General features: G+C 52.3%; 2 protein-coding genes across 3 annotated transcripts in view; one reads left to right on the top strand and one right to left on the bottom strand.

Moving 5' to 3' along the window:
• Positions 1-13,283, top strand: part of BCAR1 (BCAR1 scaffold protein, Cas family member) — a 39,012-nt gene extending 25,729 nt beyond the window's left edge. For both annotated transcript variants that reach the window (XM_028739319.2, XM_028739318.2), the window contains exons 2-7: positions 910-1,548; positions 8,163-8,309; positions 8,473-8,580; positions 9,075-10,214; positions 11,817-11,906; positions 12,413-13,283. In XM_028739319.2, the coding sequence (XP_028595152.2) occupies positions 910-1,548; positions 8,163-8,309; positions 8,473-8,580; positions 9,075-10,214; positions 11,817-11,906; positions 12,413-12,934 (2,646 nt within the window). In that variant the 3' untranslated portion in view covers positions 12,935-13,283. The remainder of the gene's footprint in view (positions 1-909; positions 1,549-8,162; positions 8,310-8,472; positions 8,581-9,074; positions 10,215-11,816; positions 11,907-12,412) is intronic.
• A 2,847-nt stretch (positions 13,284-16,130) lies between these two features.
• LOC114602911 (chymotrypsin B-like) lies at positions 16,131-21,936 on the bottom strand. Its single transcript, XM_077931814.1, has 7 exons — positions 21,852-21,936; positions 20,333-20,436; positions 20,071-20,150; positions 19,005-19,083; positions 17,836-18,016; positions 16,963-17,096; positions 16,131-16,350 (listed from the first exon to the last, which is right to left on the bottom strand). Exons 1-7 carry the CDS (start codon positions 21,901-21,903, stop codon positions 16,189-16,191), a joined length of 792 nt encoding a protein of 263 aa, XP_077787940.1. The 5' UTR covers positions 21,904-21,936; the 3' UTR covers positions 16,131-16,188.
• Positions 21,937-22,346: the final 410 nt, after the last annotated feature.

Raw genomic sequence — 22,346 nt, 5'->3', positions numbered from 1 at the left:
TACTCATTGATAAATTACTTTCCTTTTCCACTTCAAAGGAGATCTTTGCATGAACTGGGCTGGGGCAGTCACATGGGCACCCTCACGTCCTTCTGAAGGCCAACCCTTTTTGGCTATAGCAGTGAAGGTGTCTCCTTAGTCTTAATTTAGAAAGAGGAGGTGCAATGGGCAGGGGGGTGGGTATATGTGGGGTGAGGAACCGCAAGACCGAGGGCCAGATGCAGCCCCCACACCCCAGCCTCTCAGTTTGGCTCCCAAGACTCCCCACTTCCCAGGCCACACACCCCGCCAGCCCTGCTCCACAGCCCCCTCCAATGCTTTTGCCTGGCTGAAATGTGTCCTTGAAGTGCAGTTGTGCTTACCTAGATGCGTACGTGTGTAGAAACCGTTTACTTTGATGTGGATGGAATGTACCCCAGGCCCTGTCTGCACTGTATATTTAAAGCAGTTTCAGACCCCTATTGCTCTGAAAGAGCCTGAGTTCCAAGAGTCAATCCCTCTTCCCAGGGAACTCTAGGAATTGTAGCTCTGCGATGGGAATAAGGGCCTCCTAGCAACTCTCAGCACCCTTAAAACAAACTACAGCTCCCATAATTCTTAGGGAGAGGGAGAAACCATGTCTTGTTTAAAGTGGTATCATAGTGTTTTAAATTTATGGCTTGAGTACGGCTCCTCTGTGAACACTTCACACCGGTGATCCTTTTGAGCACGGTTTATGTGATGCTGACTGCAAATTGTACCTCTGGGAGCCATATTGTACAGCTTGGCGGGGTGACAGTTGCTGACCTCTCTTTACACTGTTACGCCATTGGTGCCCTGCCACCCGCTGTCTTCCCACTTCCCACCCCCATGCCCTCTGCTGCCCCCTGCTGGCCGCCCTAACTCCCCTCCTCTCTGCCTCTCTTGCAGAACGTGCTGGCCAAGGCGCTCTACGACAATGTGGCCGAGTCCCCGGACGAGCTCTCCTTCCGTAAGGGCGACATCATGACGGTGCTGGAGCGCAACACGCAAGGGCTGGATGGCTGGTGGCTCTGCTCCTTGCACGGGCGGCAGGGCATCGTCCCTGGCAACCGCCTCAAGATCCTGGTGGGCATGTACGACAAGAAGCAGCTGCCGCAGCAGCAGACGCCACAGACACCACAGCAGACGCCGCAACCGACGGGGCAGACCCCCCTGGCCTACACTCACCAAGGGGGCTACACCACGTCCCCCGCCTCCCAGTACACCTCTATGCACCCCTCCTTCCTGCCCCAAGAGGACAATGTCTACCTGGTGCCGGCGCCAAACAAGGCCCCGGGGGCACCCCTCCACCAGGGCACAGTGACCGCGGGCCAGTTCCAGTCACCCCCGGGCAAGCAGCCCCCTGCCTATCCAAAGCAGAGCCCCTCTCAATGCCAGGAGGTGTACCAAGTACCAGCTGGACCGGCCAGCCCGCCCCAGGACATTTACCAGGTCCCTCCAGCTCCCGCAGGGCTGGGGCAGGACATCTACCAGGTGCCTCCTTCGCTGGATGGACGGGGATGGGAAGCCCCAAAGACCCAAGGAAAGGTAAGCCTCTGAAGGGCACCTGTTCACTTGGCAAGTTTATGGTGTGCCCCCCCCCCCCCTTGGAGTACTGCGTACAGTTCTGATTGCCTCGCCTCAAAAAGGATATTGCAGAGTTGGGAAAGGTTCGGAAAAGGGCAAGCAGGACGATCAAGAAGATTCTAAAGATCTAAAGGAAGGTTGCTGCGTTTGGGGTTTTTTGGTTTGGAAAAAGGCAAGGAAGGGGAGACAGGATAGTTTATAAAATTATGCATGGCATAGAGGAAGTGGATGGGGGTAGGTTTTTTCCCCTCTCCCGTTGCTAGAACTGGTGGACATGCAGTAAAGCTAAATTTAGGAAGATTCGGGACAGGTAAAAGAAAGCCCTTCTTCACACAGCACCTAGTTAAATTATGGAACTCTCTCTCTCCCAGGAGGCAGTGATGGCTTTAAATGAGGATTAGGCAAATTCATAGAGGATATGGCTATCAGTGGCTTCTAGCCATGATGGCTATGCTCTGCCTCCACAGCTGGAGGCAGCAGTGATTCTGAATACCAGTTCCTGGAAGCCACAGGAAGGCTGCTCTTGAGTTTGAATCCTGCTTGCAGGCTTCCCAGAAGAGGCATCTGGCTGACCACTGTGAGACCAGGATGCTGGACTAGATGGGCTGCTGACCTGATCCAGCAGGATGTTCTTATGTTCTAATGTTCCTTCAGAGCACCAGCGTGGGGAGAAAGGGCAGCCAGCACAATCCGAGAGGTGGAAGTGCCTTCCCTATGAGGACAGCTTAAAGCAGCCTTCCCCAGAGTGGGGCTGGTGGGAGATGCAGTCCAAAACATCTGGAGGATGCCAGGCTGGTATAAAGAAAGGATACCCTGTCCGCATGCTTGTACAGGCCAATGAGGACCAACTCTGCCTTGCTTAAGCCTGGGCAACTTTGCAATGCATTTGACAGGCACACTGGCCAGCAAACCGATTCAGTATTCTGTCCTACTTCCCTTCACGCTGCAGGAGAGCTGTCTGATCTATTTTTAAATTGCCACTTGTGTGTTTATGCAAATGAAAGTAGATTATCTCTCCCCCCACCTTTTAATTTTAAGAAAAGCAGAATCAAGTCTTAAAATGTTGAAAAACCCCTTAGGAGGAAGAGCAGGAGGAGGGGGAAAGGAAAGGTGGATTAAGTGATGCTGCCGGTTTCTTGCCCATCACTGGCTTCCGATGTGAATAGGCAGAGGCAGCTCTCCCCACCCCACCCCCTCTGGGTTTTGCACGAGAGCAGAGAGTCAGGTGCAGGAACGATGCTCTCAGGAGAAATCCACCACTCTGCCGTCAAAGTGGGCAAGAGTGGCTTTTATTCCTGCAGTCAGACAGTGGTAGTAAAGTGGCTGTGAAGGCATTGTCTTGCGAGTTTTGGCACAGAGAAAGAGAAAGGGGCATAAATGGTTCTTGTTAGCGGTTGCTGAGCTGGGCGCTTTTCACGGCCGAGAGGAAAGTGCTTCTTCTGCACGGGGTCCATTATTATGAATTATCTGTACAGCCTCGCACGCCAAGGGTGTCCAGCATGATGCCCTTCAGAGGTGGTTGTTGGACTCCAGCTCCCATCAACCCTGACCATTGGGCAGGCTGGCTGCAGAGGCGGACGGGAGCTGGGGGCCCCAGTGACATCTGGAGAGGGCTACATCAGCTGCCCCTCAGACACATGCAAGGAGAAACAGATGCAAAGAAGCTCCCTGTCCCACGGAGCTCATAGTCAAACTGTGCCTGTTGAGTTCAGGTGCGTGGGCATAAATGTGAAATGATGGGAGGCCATGGAAAGAAGAACAACGAGGAAACGCATGCAGGTTGCTGCTGTTAGAACACTAATGAATGCACTGCTGATGTGCATGGCATTCAAGACCACAGTCAGCTGCCCCAATGGGCTTACAAGGTATATTTTAATATAGGAGAGGCAAGAGGAGAAAGGTAAACGGGGGGGGGGAAGCAGAAGAAGCCATTCTTATGTTTAGCTAAAGTAAAGGTTGGGGAACAGGGAGTTGTAGCAAGGGGTGGTTGGTGGTCATAGAATTGTTGAGTTGGGAGGGACCTCAAGTGTCATCCAGCCCAACCCCCTGCAGTGGAGGAATCACAGCTAAGCAATGCAGTTAACTAATTTGTTTAAAATATTTTTATCCTGGCAGGTAAGCATGAATTGCTAAAACCGCAATAGAACACTCATACATAAAAGTCTTTCCCCTGAACACCAGCCTAAAGAGCACTGCCTTCAGCTGGCTCCTGCTGCACCCTGCTGGCTCTGCTGGCCTGGGGGTTCCTGCAGGGGGGAGAGAAATCCATTTGCAACACCAGCAGCCACGCTTCAGACTGCAAAGATGCCCTGGGATTTTTCAGCCCGCCTTGCTCATTGTGGGCAGGCAGCAGCAGCTACCCCATTGTGGCAAGCAATCTACTACTGTCTGCTTTTAAAAACTCTTTGCTTCTCTACACGGGGTCAGAGGCAGTTAGTGTTCCTGGACTGCTGGGGCTGGGTTGCCTTCCCCTACCCCCAAGTGCTGGTGCTTGCATTCCTTACTGGGAGCTTCCTGGAGATTTGCACCAAGGCAGCCTTGCCTCCTGCCTCCGCTGCCTCCCTCTGCAATGGAGGGTGGAGGCAGGGGCGTGTGTGTGTGCTCCAGCATGGCTTTCCCCTGGGGAGGGGGGTTTGCAGCAGGCTGTGAGGAGCGGTTTCCTGTTTCTCCCTGGGAAAGGAAATGGCCTCCCTCTGGGTGGGAGGCCTCCTTATCCATCTCTGAGGCTCCCTCAACTTGGTTCCTGGGCAAGCCTGTTTCTGGATTGGAGACGGGTAAGGCTCTTGTAAGGAGGCATGGCTGGGCATGGCTGATGCCTTTGGTTTCTCCCAGAGTGCCGTATCAAAATGTGGGGTCTTGCAGTGCAAGGGGAGAGCAGAGGGTTGGAGCGTTTGGTTTGCCTGCAGAAGTTCCCAGATTCAGTCCCCGGTAGAGAACCTCTGCCTGAAACCCCAGAGAGAGCTGCTGTACATCAGAGTGGGCCATACTGAGCTAAGTGGACCAGTGGCCTGACTGAGACTGTATACATGTACTATCCCTGCCCCCAAAATCATGACAGTTGTTATGCCTCGCAGAGCTACAGTTCCCAACGCTCTAAACAAACTATAGTTCCCAGGAATCTTTGGGCTGGGGAGGAGAAATGTGCTTTAAATGAATGGGGTATACACAGCCTCAGTGTAAGGCAGCTTCCTGTGTCATACCTGAACCCCAGTTTCATTCAGAACCTTGAGGACTGGAACCTTCGGATTGTATCCAGTGTTAGTATACACAGGTCCTGCTTTGCAAACACAAGGCGTCCCCCAGAAATCGTTCCTTAGGCGAGCGTTTGCATAACCTGTTGACGATTTCCATTGATTCCTATGAGGAAGTTTCCAATGCATTCCTGACCACGGAATTTTCACCCCCGAAAGCAAAAACCAACCAACCTGGGGAAACCCAGGGAAAATGCTCTCTGGTTAGTCTGTTTGCTCCCCTTGCCTTCCTCAGCCAACTAAAGGCAAACAAGGACATGACAAACCTGGGTCTGTTAATTTCCGTGTGTCTGCTCTGAGCCGAACGTAGTTAGATACAGTCCTTGTTTTATATTTAGGAGGTGGCTCACAGCTCACTGGCAGAGCTCATGCTTTGCATGCAGACAGTCCCTGGTTCAATCCCTGATGTCTCCAAGTAGTTGAGGCTCTAGCGGCCTGAATCTCTGGAAAGCCACTGCCAGTCCGTGCAGACAGTATTGGGCTGGGGAGACCGATAGTCCTGTGTGTTGTGTGTTGGCAGTAGGCAAAGCACCCGGCATGCTTGTCCTCTATTAAGTAGCCTCTGCTGCTGCTGGCTGACCTTGAAGGAGATTCGGATGGAGCAGGCCTGGCAGAGCAGTAAATGATTCAGGAAAAATGCTTCTCTCACTTGGCAGCCGGCCAGGCCTGCCTGCCTGCTAGGTCCCCACCCACGCCTCTTCCTCACCGGTGACCTTGTTGCTTTTTCCTGCCTTTGAGGGCAGGCCAAAGGGGTACCATACAGGGTGTGTTTGTGTGTGTGTTTTTGGGGAGTGGCTCACGGTGGTGCTGTGCAAGTGGCACCACTCTGGGAAACCTGTGTTGAAGCATGTGGCTGCTTCTGTGCCATGGGAAGATCTCCATTTTTCAGGGCAGTGCCACGTTAACATATTGCATTTATATCCCACCTTTTCCTCTGAGGAGCTCCAGGTAGCATGCAGGGGGTCTTCTGCCCTTTTTAGGTTAGGCTGAGGGGCAGTGCCTGGCCCCCAAGGTCATCAAGGGAAAGCTTCATGGCTAAGCGGGGATTTGAACCCTGGTCTCTCCCAGGTGCTAGTCGGTCACTCTAAACCAGTGTTTCTCAGACTTGGCTGTTGTTGGACTACAATTCCCATCCTCCCTAGCTAGCAGGACCAGGGATCAGGGGTGGTGGGAGTTGTAGTCCAGTAACAGCTGGGGAATTTTGACCACTGACCATAAGTGAAGGTTCTCCTAAAGATACGAAGCGATGACATCAAGCACACCTCTGGTTCAATGGCTGCCATCCTGAGAACCACCACTTTCCCTTTTCCAAACAAAACAAGTTCCCACACCTTATGGCTGTGGTGTTTGGAATACGTGGGCTGTGCATGATGAAATCTTGAAGTCCTTGGCAGGCTCTGTTGGCTTGAAAACCTGCAAAATGCGTATTCCCACCCTCATGAGCATCTTATTAACTTGCTAATTGTATGTTGGTTTTCCTGCTTCTTTTTATTTTTGTTGCAAAGCATCAGATCTGTAGATACTAGCATCCCAAGTGTCTTGGGAGACTTTAGATCTGGGGTATTACATGGGAGAGGTTGCAAATTTGCTATGGAGACCATTGGTGGTGCCGCCACCGCTGCCGCCAGCTCTTGCCTGGGGCCGTTTGTGGAGTTTGGGATTGGGGGTAAGTGGTTGAAATGTGACATAGTTGAACTATGGCACTCGCTCCCACAGGAGTGAATGATGACCACCAACCTAGACGGCTTTTAAAAAGGATTAGACAAATTCATGGAGGAGGAGAGGGCTATCAGCAGCTACCAGCCCAAAGGGCCATTCTGTGCCACAGTGGTTGGAGGCAGCAATGCTTCTGAATACCAGTTGCCGGAAACCACAGGAGCGAAGAGGGCTCTTGTGCTCGGGTCTTGCTTGCGGGTTTCCCCACAGGTACCTAGGAACAGAATACTGGATATGATGGGCCATGGGCCTGATCCAGCAGGGCTTTTCTTGCGTCCCTATGTTCTTTGGAGTGCTTTGGCTCACTAATTTCTGTATACCAGACCTTGCAGACACCATGTTTTGCATCCATCCTCTCTCTGACCCACCTGCCATTTCTGAGGTCCCCATTCCAGGAGGGCTGAGTCTTCATTAGTGGCTACTAGGCATGATGGCTCTGCTCTGCCTCCAAGGTCAGAGGCAGCAATGCTTCTGAATACCAGTTGCTGGAAACCGCAGGAGGGGAGAATCTGCCCTTGTGCTCAGGTCCAGCTTCCCTGAGGCACCTGGGTGGCCATGAGCCTGACCAATAGGCTCTTCTTGTGTTCTTACGGCATGCAGGGGCAAATTGCCTCCTCTCTGAGCTTCAGTGCTTTTGGCAGCTCTTTACCCTACCCCAGGCAGATCAGAAGCAGGATAAATAATGCAGCCTGAGTGCATTGTTATAATTTAGTTAGCAAGAGCCGGCTTTTGCAAAGACTCATTCCTGCTTAACCTTGTAGCGGAATTCCACGTTTTCGTCGTATTGCACTCTGACTGTGCGCAAATGCGCTTGGAGACTCCTGCAGCCTCTGGCTTCCAATGCCTCTCTATGCATGCACACACCCCCCCCCCCTGCAAACTAGCGGCAGCCGGGAAGGCGTCTGCGGCAGGGTCCCTCTCCTCCCACCACCCGCCTCCAGAAGCGGCCGCCCATGAGGGAATGAGCGCACATTGTGCTTTATCTCCAAGCCCTTCATTTGCTCAGAGCCAGAAATAGAACATGATGTCATCCCTGCCTCCCCTGGAGAAGGGGCTCCTGCTGCAAGGTGCCTGGAGGTTCCTTCCAGACGGGGGCTGCCTGTGGGCAGGCAGCACCCTCTGCTGGATGAAAGGACAAGCTGCATCCTATGTGACACACACAGAGGCTATTTAGGAGCATCTCTTAGGGAAGAGCTTGTTGGATCAGTGGTGTGTTCTCAGTACTGTTCGCCCCAGCGTGAAAAAGCTCTTCAGCAGCATTTGGGCATAAGGAAGCAGCCAAGAGGTCAGGGCACTGGATAGTGCATTGGACTTGGCTGAATGCTTGGAGGGGCGCTGATGTCCCCCCACCCCTGGCTTTTCGGGGTGACTTTGAGCTAGTCCTTAGGGCATCTCTCAACCCCCCTAAAAGTGGTGGGGGGGGAGGAAAGGATCCTTGGTGAGTGCCATAGGTGAGCCTGAGATGTTGCGGTGTCTCAGACACATTGGGGCCCCCAGAGTTAGCCTCAGGCAAGTGGAGGTCAGACCTGTGACTTTCCCAGCCAGGCTCCCACCTGCCTAGCCCAGTAAACTTTGTCTCATCCACATCCCTCCCCCCCCCCCATGCAGGTTGTCGTCCCCACGCGTGTGGGTCAGGTCTACGTCTATGACTCCCCCAAAGGAGAGCAGGATGAGTATGACTTTCCCCGCCACCTCCAAGAGATCTACGACGTGCCCCCGACTCGGGGTCTACTGGGGAACCAAGGCAGCCAGGAGGTGAGTGATGCCCTGCCTTCTAGAAGTGGGGGGAGTCTGGTTGGCAAGGGGCCCACGCATGTGGGTTGGTGGTGAAACCTCTGCTTCCAAATCACCAGCCCTCAATGGGTTTCAGACTCATTAGACATTAACGTCTCTTGCTCTCCTTTGTTCCTTTTGCCAGGTATATGACACCCCCACCTTGGCAGTCAAGGGCCCCAACAGCAGGGATCTGGCTCATGCCCAGGATATTTATGATGTGCCCCCCAGTGTGGAAAAAGGCCTGCAGGTGGTGAGTATGGCATGCATGGTTTCTGAGGTGGGGAGGTGGGGAGGGCCTCTAGCTTCAGTAGCAGGGGCTGCGGTGGGGGGGCTCCCCTAGTGCTTAGGAAGCCACTCTGACCCCAAGGCAGAGTAGAAGGCGATTGACCCGGAGGCAAAACAAAAATTGCCAAGAAACACCCACCCCACCAAGGACACTCTCCGAAGCATAGGATTGATTTATTGTGTAACTTAAGAGAACCAGTTTTATGGCCACAGAAGTTAAGAAACAAAAAGCTGAATGCTAGACCCTGCCCCAGAGCCTCTTGAGGGCAGAGGAACTACCAAGAGGGGCACCCCTTGCCGATCTGGGCACCTTAGACAGTCTTTAGGGTAAATATCAGTCTTTGGGGCCCAAGTGAGCACCTTGAATGGGGCCCAGAAGCGAACTAGCAGCATGTTACAAGTTGAGGGGGCTACAGATGTGCTGCTGGGTTAAACGCCAAATTTAATACCCTCCTGCAGGTGTACGACATCCCCCCATCGGTCAGCAAAGACGTCCCCGATGGCCCTGCGCGGGAGGAGACCTACGACGTGCCCCCCGTCTTCTGCAAGGCCAAGCCGTTTGATCCTTTACGGCACCCACTCATCCTTGCCCAGCCCTCTGCACCGGCGGCAGAGCCTTACCTGCCTGAGGATGTGTACGACGTACCTCCGGCCGCCAGCAAAGGGGTTCCCGAGGCCCAGGAGATCTACGACGTGCCGCCCGGCCTGAGGAAGCTGGCGAGCCAGGAGGTCTACGACGTGCCGCGGGAACTGCCGGTGGGCAGCAAAGACGGGGAGGGTGACTACATCTACGACGTGCCGCCCCAGGTGGACCGGGAGGGCAAGGCGGGTGACGGCAAGCGCCTCTCGGCCTCCAGCACGGGCAGCACCCGCAGCAACCACTCCAGCTCCTCCCTGGACATGGTGCCCGTCAAGGAGGCCCCTGACAGAGACTTGCACCTCGACCAGGACGTTGCCATGGAGACGCTGGCCCGGCTCCAGGGCAACGTGGGCACCGCCGTCTCCTACCTCATGTCCTTCATCAGCGGCAGCTGGCGCAGCCCCGAGCAGATGGAGGTGCAAGCGGCCCGCATCCAGGGGGCGGCCGAGAGCGTCCGGGGGGCGCTGCGGGAACTGCTGGAGTTTGCCCGCGCGGCCGTGAGCAGCGCCTCGCAGGCCTCGGACCGCTCCCTCTACGCCAAGCTGAGCAAGCAGGTGCAGAAGATGGAGGACGTGTACCAGGCTCTGCTACGGCACAGCCAGGCTCTGGATGCCTGTGGCTGGGCCCCCGGCGCCCTGGTGGCTGGCAAGCCGGGGTCCCCGCCGGACGACCTGGAGCACCTGGTAATGTACTCGCGGGGGGTGCCGGACGACACCAAGCAGTTGGCCTCCTTCCTGCACGGGAACGCCTCCTTGCTCTTCCGGAGGACCAAGGTGCCCCCCACCTCCCTGGGAGGGGATGGCAGCCTCGCCCACGGCACCCCGGCTGACAAGGCAAGCAGCATCCAGTCCCGGCCCTTGCCCTCTCCGCCCAAGTTCCTGACCCAGGACTCGCCCGAGGGGCAGTATGAGAACAGCGAGGGCGGCTGGATGGAAGACTATGACTACGTCCACCTGCAGGTGGGGTTGGGCGGCGGGGAAGAGGAGGGGTGTGCTGTGGGGGGGAAGGGCAGAGTGCGCACACACATAACACAGACAGAGCCTCTGAAGGGGCAAGCCACCACCGGGGGAAGATGGACAGGTGGGGGGGGGCAGGCCTCGCTAGGTCCTCTGCATCCGTTCCCAAAATCCCATCATCCTCAGGGGTCAAACCCCTTGCTAGGTTCCAGCCCCCAAGACATACTCCTGGGAAATCCAACCAGAATATAATAGTTCTATATTTTAAAAGCCTGGCTCCAGGCTAAGTTTTCCATCGTTATCATCTTCTGTATATCTTCCACCTTTCCATCGTTAAGCCATGTTCAAGGCAGCTTACCACATGGAAAGGTTCACATCATTGCAAGAATATAGCGGTGAATGAAAACATAAAGTGTAAACAGCAAAATTAAATCTTCCTCACGTAATTCATAATAAGATCTAAAAACAAGGATACAATACGTCAATATCAACACCAGCAAAATTAAGACCTCCAAAATTGACTTTTTTAAAGATAAGGGGCTTTGTAGCCCAGGTGGCAGAAGCAGGAAGGCCCCCTCTTCTCTCTGCTGTTCACCCACTTTGCCTTAGGTTAAGTATTGCCATTAATATACAATGCCTCTGAAGATTTTTGGGCCCTGCACAAAAAAAAACAGGCCCTGCCTGCAGGTTTATAATCAAATAATCTGGTCCAGCCCTTTCATGAGACAGGGTGAGGCAGCTGCCCAAGGCAGATGTGCCCAGAGGCTTGCTGCCCTCGGGGGCTGTAAAGGCTGCTGCCCCATTACCAGTGCTGAAGTATGTTCCAGCTGCTGGTCTAGTCAGTTTTGTATGTAGAATAGCAGGAGCTGCCATTGTCTTCTTTGCCTCAGACGATAAAATATCTTTCAGCTCAACCAACGAGTGTGCCTACCAGTCACGTCTTCTGCAAGACTCTTGTTTGGTTTTGCTGCAGCAGACTAATACTCTCACCCCACTGGAATTTGCACACAACCACCTCCAGTGCCGCCTCTGGTCCCTGCCAGGGAGAGGCTCTCAGGGCTGTGGTGGCCTTTTGCCAGGTCAGATCATGGGGCTGTCTTGCTCAGGGCTGTCTCTGTTGATGGGTGCTGGTGCTCCAGACTCTCAAGGTAGCCTTCTGCTGGAGATGTCAAGGTTTGAACCTGGGGACTTTCCTCCTGCCAGGCAGATGCTTGAACCACTGGGGTATGGCCCTTCCCCAGCGGTGGAAAGCTGAAAAATGGGCAGGTAGGAAATGCCTTTTTGCACTCAAGTCACTGATCCAGGTAGTGCAGTGTTGCCTACACCTGCCCTTACCAACCAGGTGTCCACCAGATGTGCTGATGTGCTGACTGGGGTTGATTGAAATTGCAGCTCCAAAACATCTGGAGGGAGCCTGGTTGGTGAAGAGTCCTTTTTTGGATGCCTTGGCCAAGAACCTTTTCAAAGTGAAGGTGCCGGGGGCTGAACCTTCTGTATGCCAAGCAGATGCTCTAGCACTGATGAACTGGGTTCCTTGTGCTGTGGGTCTCTCTCTCTGGTTTCACCCGCACTAACCTCCTTTTCACCCCTTTAAAAAACAACTAGGGAAAGGAAGAGTTTGAGAAAACCCAGAAGGAGCTGCTTGAGAGGGGCAACATCATCCGGCAAGGGAAGGGGCACCTGGAGCAGCAACAGGTGAGTAGGGTGGGCTTCCTGGGTCCAGCCTCACCACTAAGGCTTTTGCCAGGCACATGTCAATGGCGCATGCACAACATGGTCATCGCCTGTAATGCTTTTGGCAGGGTAGCAGGCACTGGGGGATGAGTTCATGGAACAAATGGCGCGGTGGCCCAAAAATGTTTGGTGGCCACTGATGGTAAAGGATGCCAGGGTAGCTTAAGCAGGGCAGGCCATGTGGCACTCTCCACTCCTGCCTCTCCACCTTCACCTCCCATTCACTGCTTTCAAAAGTCTGCTGCCCGAGTCTACATACTCACTCTGCCTAATGATAGGGCCGGGTTGTGTGGATCTGTGGCTTCCAGGATGCCACCACATCCCAGTGGCAAAGCCCAGGTCCCAGGTAGCCATGCGGGGAGGAAGCTGGCTCATTTTGTCACAAGCTGGGGGGGGGGGAGCCATTTGTCCTCGACAGCCCACCCTTGCTTGACGGACCACCCTGTGCTTCCCCCCCCCTTCCGCAGCTGAAGCAGTTTGAGCGCCTGGAGCAGGAGGTCACGCGGCCCATCGACAACGACCTGTCCAACTGGACGCCCCCGCAGCACTACGCCCATGTGCGGGCCGGGGACGGTGCCTCCCTCTGCCCCTCCGACCGGCAGCTGCTCCTCTTCTACCTGGAGCAGTGCGAGGCCAATCTCACCACCCTGACCAACGCCGTGGACGCCTTTTTCACGGCCGTCAGCACCAACCAGCCCCCTAAGATCTTCGTGGCACACAGCAAGTTCGTCATCCTGAGCGCCCACAAGCTGGTCTTCATCGGGGACACTCTCTCGCGCCAGGCCAAGGCCCAGGACGTGCGTCACAAGGTCACCCACTACAGCAACCTGCTTTGTGACATGCTCAAGGAGATTGTGGCCACCACCAAGGTGGCCGCGCTACAGTACCCCTCCCCCGCCGCTGCCCAGGACATGGTGGCACGGGTCCACGAGCTTGCCAACAGCACGCAGCAGTTCCGGATGGTGCTGGGGCAGCTCGCGGCCATGTGAAGCCCGCCCTTGGCTTCGTAGGGGCGGGGGGAGGCCTGCCGACGATCCACACCCACCCACCCAAACACTGCAAATGGGCTGTAAATACTTATCCAGACTCTCCTGGGTTGGTGGGCTGGCTGCTCCCTCCCCTCCCTCTATGCTCCACAGACAATGGACCTTCCTGCCAGTGGTTCTCATGTGCCTGATGTGGTTCACAAGGGAGGATCTTGATGGCCCTGATGGCAACCGGGGAGAAGGTGGTGGAAGGCAAATAGTTATCCTTCCCCCTCCCCCACACCCTGTTTGATTCTGAAATGGTTTGGCTAATGAGCACTATTTAAATCAAATAAAGAGACATAGAATCCAAGCAATTAGGGGGGTATGGGAGAAAGAACGGTGTGTGTGTGTGTGTGTGTGTGTGTTTCTCTTGCCATAGTTACATCAGTGCCCTTATCTGTGGAAGAGCCTTGGGATGCCAGCAAACGAATTTGCCCAGATTGTTCAGTCGACACAGAAGGAAGGTGATCAATTCCACAAGCAGAGAGAGAATGTGTGTGTCTCATTAGGGTTGTCAACCAGGCAGCAATTTGGACTAAAACTTTGCATGTCCAAAACAGGGAAGAGCGTTCCAGCTTCACTACCATGCCTGGACGAAATGTAAACTGCCACTGTCACAGTGCAAATACACAAAGCTATGGGCTGCGGCCGCATTTGGAATACTGTGTACGGCTCTGGTCGCCTCTGGATATTGTAGAGCTGGAGAAGGTTCAGAAAAGGGCAGCCAAACCAACCGACTCCCCTGTGAAGAAAGGTCGAAGCATTTGGACCTCTTTAGTTCAGAGAGAAGGCTAGAGAGAGGTGGCGTGATAGAAGTTTGTAAAATCATGCATGGCATGGAGAAAGTGGAGAGAGAAAAGTCTTCCCTCCCTCTCTCCTGACGCCAGAACTCCATGCCAAGCTGAATGTTGGGAGTTTCAGGACAGATAAAAGAAAGTCCCTTTTCACCCAGCTCAGAGTGAAACCTGGCTTTGCAAAGCTCCTTCTGTGGTGTTCATTCTTTCCTCTGCTCATTGCCATTTCCCTTTGCTCTCTTGAAGCATCTCAAGGTAGGGCCAGGAGTGTCCCCTTGTCTCAAACCCCAGGGAGCTGCTGCAGGGCCCTGTAGGTAAGACTGAGTCAGGTGGACCTGTGGTCTGATTTGTATAAGGCACATTCTGTTATTCCTAGTTGCCCTGGGCTGGCACATGGAGAGGCTGTGCCTCCATAGAGAAACTGCCACTTTTCAGTGTTTGGAATGATCACATCTTTATGCTAAGGCACTAACTCTGGGCAGTAACCACAGGGCCAGGAGTAATATCAATTTGCATTTGTAACATTGGCTGGCCTGGTACCTTCTGGGTAGGGACCTGCCCTTAAGATCCTGTTATTTTGACCTTCAAATTTAATCATGGTTAAAAAACAACAACCCTGAACTTGGCTTCCTTGCTCCTTTCAAAGACCCAGGTAGACTCAGTAGATTGGCTGAGCCTGGCTGGAGAACAGGGTGGTGGGCAAATGTCTGGGCAATGGCAGCCTGGACGACTGACTGCCTTATCAGCAGCTAATTCTAACTCCTCCTCTTGCCCTTTCCCCTTCCAGAATCCCACTAACTTGAGTGGAGAAGCCACTAAATGACTGGGAAAACACTGTGGGGGTTTTTGTGTGTGCGTGTTTTGGTGTGTGTGTGTCTTTTTGCCATCAGTTAAAGAGCTAAACATGCCGTAGAAAAACTGGGGGCTCATACATCACCATTTACACCCCCACATTTGGAAGATATGTTCACATCTTAGCAAGGAAAGCTGGAAGGGGTTCTCTGCTCTGCTGTTCCTGAGTGGAGCAAAGGGACCCGTGCAACCCAATGCAGGTTTACTCACAAGTAAGTTTCACTGACTTCCGGGGAGTTTACTCCCACAGGATTGCGACATGTGAGAGCCTTCCACAGTCGCCGGCTGTAGCTCAGTGACAGAGCCCCTGCTTTGCATGCAGAAGGTCCCTTGTTCAATCCTGGACACCTCCAGATTGGGCTGGGAGCAAACCCTGCCTGAAACCCTGTCACTGTCACTGAATATAGATGAGAGCAATGGTCTTGACTCTATAAGGCTGCTTCCTATGGTTCTGGGTGGCACGGTCTGGCTTGGGTTTTTGGATTAGTTAGCAGCCACCTCTGCCTGTGAATTCAGCCTCGGCACAAGTGTGACTTTCCCCCCAGGTTGCTGTCTAAGAATCTCACTGGAAATAAGCCCACTGACCACTATTAGTAAAACCACTGCATCTCCATCTGACCACAGGACAGGAACTTAGCCCTTAAGACCAACCAACTTGAATAAGAAATTGCACAGCTGCCCATTCTCAGCATCCCTCTGGAGCACCCACAAGAACTGCTGCTGGGGGTGCAGTTCTGGGACTTAGATGGTAGAAACCAGTATGCATGCAGAAGGCTCCAGGTTCAATATTCAGGACTGAGAAAGAGCCCTGTCTGCAACACTGGAGACCCACGACCAGAGATCGAGGGGAGCCCCCAATGATCTTAAAGTCTATGTAAGGCAGCTTTCTATGTTTCTGAATAGACTTGAGAGGGTGGTAGAACACCTGCACTGGACTGCGCTTCCCCTATATTTGAAGGCCACCCAAGTTGGTGGCCATAACTGCCTCCTGTGTAGGGGAGTTCAACAGTTTAACTATGCACAGCGTGAAGAAAGACTTCCTTTCATCTGTCCTGAATCTTCCAATATTCAGCTTCATTCGGCATGAGACCTCTTCCTAAACGAGGCTCCACGCCCAGTCTTCTTTAGCTTTTTCTGGCTTGTCCAAACTCTTGATGGGGCTCTTCTGAGGCAGCTACAGGGCATTTGTAGGGCGCACAGATGGCAAAGCTTTTTCAGACTGAAGATTCACCACCCCTGTGAGGGCCACATGCCAGCATGTGCACACTCCCCCAGATGGGCCCATCACACAGCCTGCACACTTATGCACACGCACAAACACATCAATTTTGCTCTCTGGGGCAACGCTGGCATAGGAGGGTCTTGGCATCATGTTCCACAGGGGAAGCCATGCTATTGAGCCACTGCTTGGGGCAGTGTGTAGATGTGGGCATGTGCAAATGGCATGGCCATGCCGGCCTGAGATTAGAATGTATTCTGTGGCAGGAGCAATGCAAGAACAGGACACGAGATGAGTCTCAAAGGAGGAACAGCCTTTATTGATCCGCCTCATCCCGTGACACCGGAAACTCAGTTATTAGCCATGGTTTCGTCGGCCCAGGCACGGAGGCGGCTGACGCGGGCATACACAGCAGGGGTGGTGGTTGAGCAGCGGCTGCTGCCCCAAGACACAATGCCCACCAACTTCCAGACATTGCCTTCCTGGCACACAAGGGGTCCGCCAGAATCACCCTGCAAACAGAAGGCAGGCAGTTTAGACTTTGGGCAGGTGGGATGGGGTGGGGAGGGTGTCCTAGGCCTTCTGACATAATTCTCCCTCTAGCCCTTTTTTAGGGAACCAGGCAATCTTATGGGATGCTCACCCCCCACATTCTCTAAAGGTCGGTTTGCAGTTTTGTGTTCTCCCACACCCACCTATCACATGCCTTGGAGAAACTACAGAGGAGTTGGCAAATATTCTTTTTCCTACCGTGTATCCTTCAGTTTGAGGGAATCTCTGGAATCACAATCCCCCGGTCACTCCCTTTGTTGATTTTCAGTATTTTCTGTGTCTTCTTCCTGCGGGTTCCTCCCCACACCCTGATTTCTGGCTATTCTTGTTTTTGCAGTAAAAATAAATTGCCATGCCAACCAGTCCAATGTGAACCGGCAACGTGGTCCTGAAGCTTTTATAAGAGCTACTGTAATTTTAATTATCACATCCCTCCTTGCCACTTCTGCTGCTGCTCCCTGTTCAGTGGAGCTGAGAGATGAGTGACCATTTGCTCCTTATTTAATTGGCTTCCCCTCCCTGGGGTGCTTGGGGGTTTTGTGGGAGCAGGGAGAGGGTCAAGCAGCACTCACCATGCAGGAAGAAGATCCGGCTGCACCAGCGCAGATCATCAGGTCAGAGATGTTGCTGCCCCAGGACTTCTTGCACTCCTCATTGGACAGGAGGGGTAGGGCTGTTTGTTGCAGCTTGTTGGGGGTGGTGAAAGCTGCAGGAAAGAGGATCAAGTCATCAATTGCTACTGCTTTACTGCACCCTGGTAGCTAAGACACCGTTTACTTATTTATTTAGATGCCAAAGTGGCTTCTAAGCACTTTAAAACTATAAAATCACTGAAAAACCCAAGTCCATGTTACCACAAGTCGATAATCAAAACTAACTGGGTTCCATTAGCACAGTGAAGAAGAAGATGGTTTTTCGGGTAACCTGGTCCAGAGTTATTTAGAGCTCTGGTTGTAAGCAGCTGCCTTGTCACTAACAGGGAGGCACACATTGGCAAGGAGCACTTTGTCAGTGAGGTACCCCCACAGAGGGATCGTCCTTGCGTGGCCTAAAACACCCAGCTCCCAACTGCCACAGAAGTCTCTCCCTCCTAACAAGATAGAAAGCCAGGTTTGAAATAAGCTTGGGTCAAGAATTGATTTCCCACTGACACTTGAAATGGCTGCTCACCTCACGGGCAGAGAACTGGCTGCCTTGGGGAGCTGCGCTCAAGCAGGTGCGGTGAGCTTTTGTCAGACACACAGGGCCACGTTCCCTTCTGGGGGCCACATGATAGTGAAGGGGAGGGCCAAAGGCACATGTGCAAAAATCAAAGATTTAACTTTTGTACAGTGGGCTAGTTTACACACACACCTCTGCACTCTATCCAGGCAAACAGAAGGCTCCCTATATATCCCTCCCTATGCCCTCCAGCACTTCCCCTGCGAGACCCCCGACAGGCCCACCGTTGTAGCGTGTCTTTCCCCAGCCAGAGGTGGCACAAAGGTCTCCGCTCTTGAAGTGGTCAGCAGTGTCTGTCAGGCACACGGGGGACACAGTGTCGGTCATCTCAGCAGGGGTGGCCAGCTTGATGAGGGCAATGTCGTTGTTGATGGCAACAGGGTCCCACTCTGGGTGGGTGAAGACCTGGTGGGCGAGAGAGGCATTGTGGGTGCTGCAAGCAGGATACAGTGATGCATCTGACCAGAGACTAACAAACATATTGTGGTGTGTGCCTTCGTTGACTACAAGGCTAAACACACACATGGTTTGGGGAGAGGAGTTGTAAACAGTGAGGTCAGTGGAGGGTGACAGGCTGATAACGGCTGGCAGTGATAATTGTGTTAATTAACAAAAGCAGTCGATGACACAGACATCCTGGCACTGGCAAGCCAGTTAACACACACAGAGTCTATTTAGAGTGATAGCATTGAACCTCCTAATGTATTGTAACTGATTCTTTACGAACACCCAACCTCCAAGATGGGTAAGGAAAGAAGACAGACATGTCCACAGATTACTGCTTAAGCCTTTCTAGCAGGGAGATGGGGAAATCTTGTAGTAACCATTTCCCCACTCCCCAAAAGGTGTAATTTTCCCTCTACCTGACAAACACGACTTCTGATTGGCAGGAGTCTGCCTGTTGAACCAATGAATAAGAAGCCCTTGAAGATGAGCTGCGGCCTTCAGGTTTGTTCCTCTCAAAACACACACACACAAACACGCGCGCTCACCAACCTGCAGCAGATGCCAGAAGGTTCCTCCTCCAGTGGTGACCACAGAGCGCCAATTTTCATTGTAGTATTGGATTAAGTGGAGGATTAGTTGAACCAAGAATCTAGTATGGTGTTTTATTTCAAGTTTGAACTGCATTCTTGCTATTGTTCTCTCTCCCCTGCCACCCTCCTTCTTCCTTACAAGTAACTCCTTTTTTCAATAAACTGCTTAACTGGATTTTCTGGGCTGTACTGGTTTCTGAACACCCTCAAGGGCTGGTTAACATTTACTTAAGTGCCTGAAAGACTGAACAAAGCCCGACCTCTGTCTAAACCTTGCACAAGTAAATCTGGATGAATACCCAGTAAACATGCTATCTGGAGGAACCCTGAGGGGGCCTTCCAGCTGCTTCACCCACCTTCTCAACAGCCAACTTCTGTACTTTCTCGGCAGAGGAGCTGCGGTCATGTTCACCAAGCACCACGACGTTGGAGGTCCTGAGGAAAGCAAGCAAAAGCTGTCAGTTGGCCCCAGCTGAAGGAACAGAGGTTGCATGGCCATCTTGTCAGGGATTCTTGAGCTGTGTTTCCTGCATTGCAGGGGGTTGAACTAGATGACCCTTGGAGGTCCCTTCCAACTCTACAATTCTATAGTTCTATGATTCTGTTGTAAACAAAATCTGCCCTTCTTCCCTTATGGGGTAACCCAAGAGCCCGTATGGAGTCCTTAAGTGGGTTCCCTATTGGTAGGAGAAAATAACAGAGGCCAACCAGAGAATATTGAGAAGCAAAGCAGCTAGTAAGCCTGATCTTTATTAAAGCTGTTGCAACATGGTGCTCCCCTCACATTCAGGAGGACGGAGGAGGACCCAGAGCAAAGGTGTGCCTGCCCTTATTTAGACATTTTAAATCCCATCCCTGGAGCTCAAGACCACCCCTCCATACATCATACATACATCACAGATGGGGTGTAACCCAAGACCACCCCCCACAAACATCATATCTACATCACAGAAAAGGTGATCTACAACAGAAATTTGAATGATGTGGTTCTTCCTGTCTGCCAGTTTATCTGATTCCCTTTCCTAGTAGTCTGGCCATTCCTTTGAAATGGTGATTACCCAATTCCTGATGCAACAGGAAGGTTCCCTCACCCCCTCCCTCCTTGCAGAGAAAATATTTGGTCAGTTTGGGAGTCAAAATGGTTTCAGGACGGTCTTCCTGTGCTGCTCCAGACATGTGGTCCACATATCTATGTACGTGCTTGGTTGGTACATTTATGAACATTTATTATATAACACCTTAATTTTTTTATTACAATTCTCACATATATTTCAGCCCCTTGCTCTAACCCTTGCTCTAACCACAGGTAGCTAACACATCTGCTAGCCTTTGCTGTGCATATCCTGACCCTGCAACCTCCAGGATTCCTATCCATCTATTTAAAAAAAAATCCCCACACGAAAAGGGAGGCAAGGTACTCACGTCACCCCACAGTGGGCAGCAGTCACCACCCAGCGCTCGCTGACGAGGGACCCACCGCAGAAATGCCACCCGCTCTTCTCCTGCAAGGCAAGCCAAGGAAAGCGGGTGGTGAGAGACCCAACAGGAACAGAGCCAGGCAGCAGTGGCAATAGAAAGGGCCTTTGGCCATTTTATTTTCAGTTCCAGTTAAGCACTGGTAGGGGAAGTGCAAACCAACAGAGGAAATGAAACAGACTCCCAAGACCTTCCCAAGCATTCTTACCTGCAGGGAGACCTGCCAGGGCCATGATCCGGGCACTGCCTCCTCCCCGTTGACAATGCGGGAGTAGCCAGTGAGGACGGGCTGGATCGAAGGGACGCCGCAACCTGGAAGCAAGAAAAGAGGTGAAGTAAGAGCTTTCCCATGTTCTGTGCTTTGCGTTCAGGACTTCAGGTAAGGACTTCTGGCAAGGAGGCTGCAGGGACAGGGCACTGTTAAGGCAGAGACAGCCCAGGGGTCCATCTGTGCACATAACACAAGCCCCTATGTGGCTGGTGTGCCGGTCCTTTGCTTGTCTGTATGCGTGCGGTGATGAGAGCCATCCCTTTCAAAAGTAAAAACATCATGATTAAAAAAGACCTGAGAGAACCCTGACAGAAACATGCCATGAACCCCATCCACCCCCCGACACCCTGCAGAAGCAAAGGCCACATCTTGCATAAAGCACTAACACCAAAGTAGTTCACTGTTGTCCTCCTTAACTAATTTGGGGCTTTCCAATTTGGAAAACAAACCTCAGTGGCTTCTCCTAAATGGGAGATGATGCTACATAGCCCTTCAAACAGAGGACTGTCCTCTATAAATGAGGGGACCAGGCCACTTGGTACAATCTCCCTGGGCCTGTATCACTTCAAAATGCACCTGAGGATGGCATTATCTAATGCTTCTTGTAGTAGCCTGTGCGATGTACTGGTTACAGTGTTAGACCAGGACCTGGGAGATGAAGGTTTGAATCCCTGCTCAGCTGTAAAGCTTACTTCAGCCTGTCAGTTACGGTACTCTCAGCCTAACCTACCTGACAGGTTTGCTCTGAGGAGAAAATGGGAAGAAAGGTATGGGTTATAAATGCAGTAAAAAACAAGTAATTTTAAAAAATGAATTCATCCCTACCTATAGAGAGTTAGCATGTCAGGAAGACACGTCAGGGACAGAGATCCAAACCTTCACCTTATTCCTGGTGTTTGTTTTTAAGTGTAGGGAGTTTTAATGTGGCATTCAAGCATTTTGTTCATCTACCTATATTCTGGAACAGTACATCCCAGGCTGTGCCATGTGCTGATTCCCCCATGACAGTCTACCAGCCTTTCTCAACCTGTGGGTCCCCTGATGTTGTTGAACTACAACTCCCATCACCCCTAGCTAGCAAGGCCAGAGCTCAGTTGAGAACTGCTGGTAGATGAAGAGGATAACTTAACACTTTTAAAGTGCCTTAAACTTTATAAGCGCTATACATATATTTAAAAAAACAAGGCCTGCATGCCCTGACTGCATGCTTACAATCTAACAGCCATGATAGAAAAGGAAAAAGGAAGGAGGAGGGCAGAGGAAAGCAAATAGCAAAGCAAGTGCCCCTTCACTGGACTATAGATGGGGCCAGGTTGGGCTACCCCCTGAATCAGCTCTATTTTCTAGAGAGAAAAGAAAGATGATGATCCAAGCCTGGGTGACACAGAAATAGTTTGCTTCTCCACCCCACCCCACCCCAAGCGAGGCCCAAGACCGCAAGCAGGTGGGTACTTACTTTGTGCGGCACTGACAAGTGCCAGGCAGGACAAAAACCACAAGGCTGCCATAATAAGCTGGTTCTGAGGACAATGGGAACAGCATGTAGCAGCTCATCCATTTTTATACTGAATGCTCAGACCAAAGGTGGCTAGGAGCCAGCGGCTACGTGGGAACGAGCAAACCTGTCCGTTGATAACACAGTTGATGATTGGCAGGTGAAAGCAGCTACTTTGGAAACTGTGGGTATTTTTAGGATATGGCAGCTGGAAGGTTTCTGGGGTGCTCTGTGGAAGGAAGAGGGCTCAGGAGGTCTCTTCTATTTTGCCCTGGGGCCTTGCTTCAAGGAGCAATTCTGTGTACAAGAAACTGGCATAAAGCAAACTGGTTTAATTTAAGCTGGCACAAAGTTACAGCAGCTCAAAATCCATTCAGGAGTGAAACTCCTGTTGACTGAGCTGAGCTAAGCCTGGCAGAGCAAAAACAAGCCTTTAAAATAGTGTTTGAGTTACAC

This window comes from Podarcis muralis, chromosome 7, assembly GCF_964188315.1.
Source record: "Podarcis muralis chromosome 7, rPodMur119.hap1.1, whole genome shotgun sequence".
In the NCBI taxonomy this organism is placed as follows: Eukaryota; Metazoa; Chordata; class Lepidosauria; order Squamata; family Lacertidae; genus Podarcis; species Podarcis muralis.
Note: the sequence above shows the minus strand (reverse complement) of the source record. Positions and strands in the feature narration are given on the sequence as shown.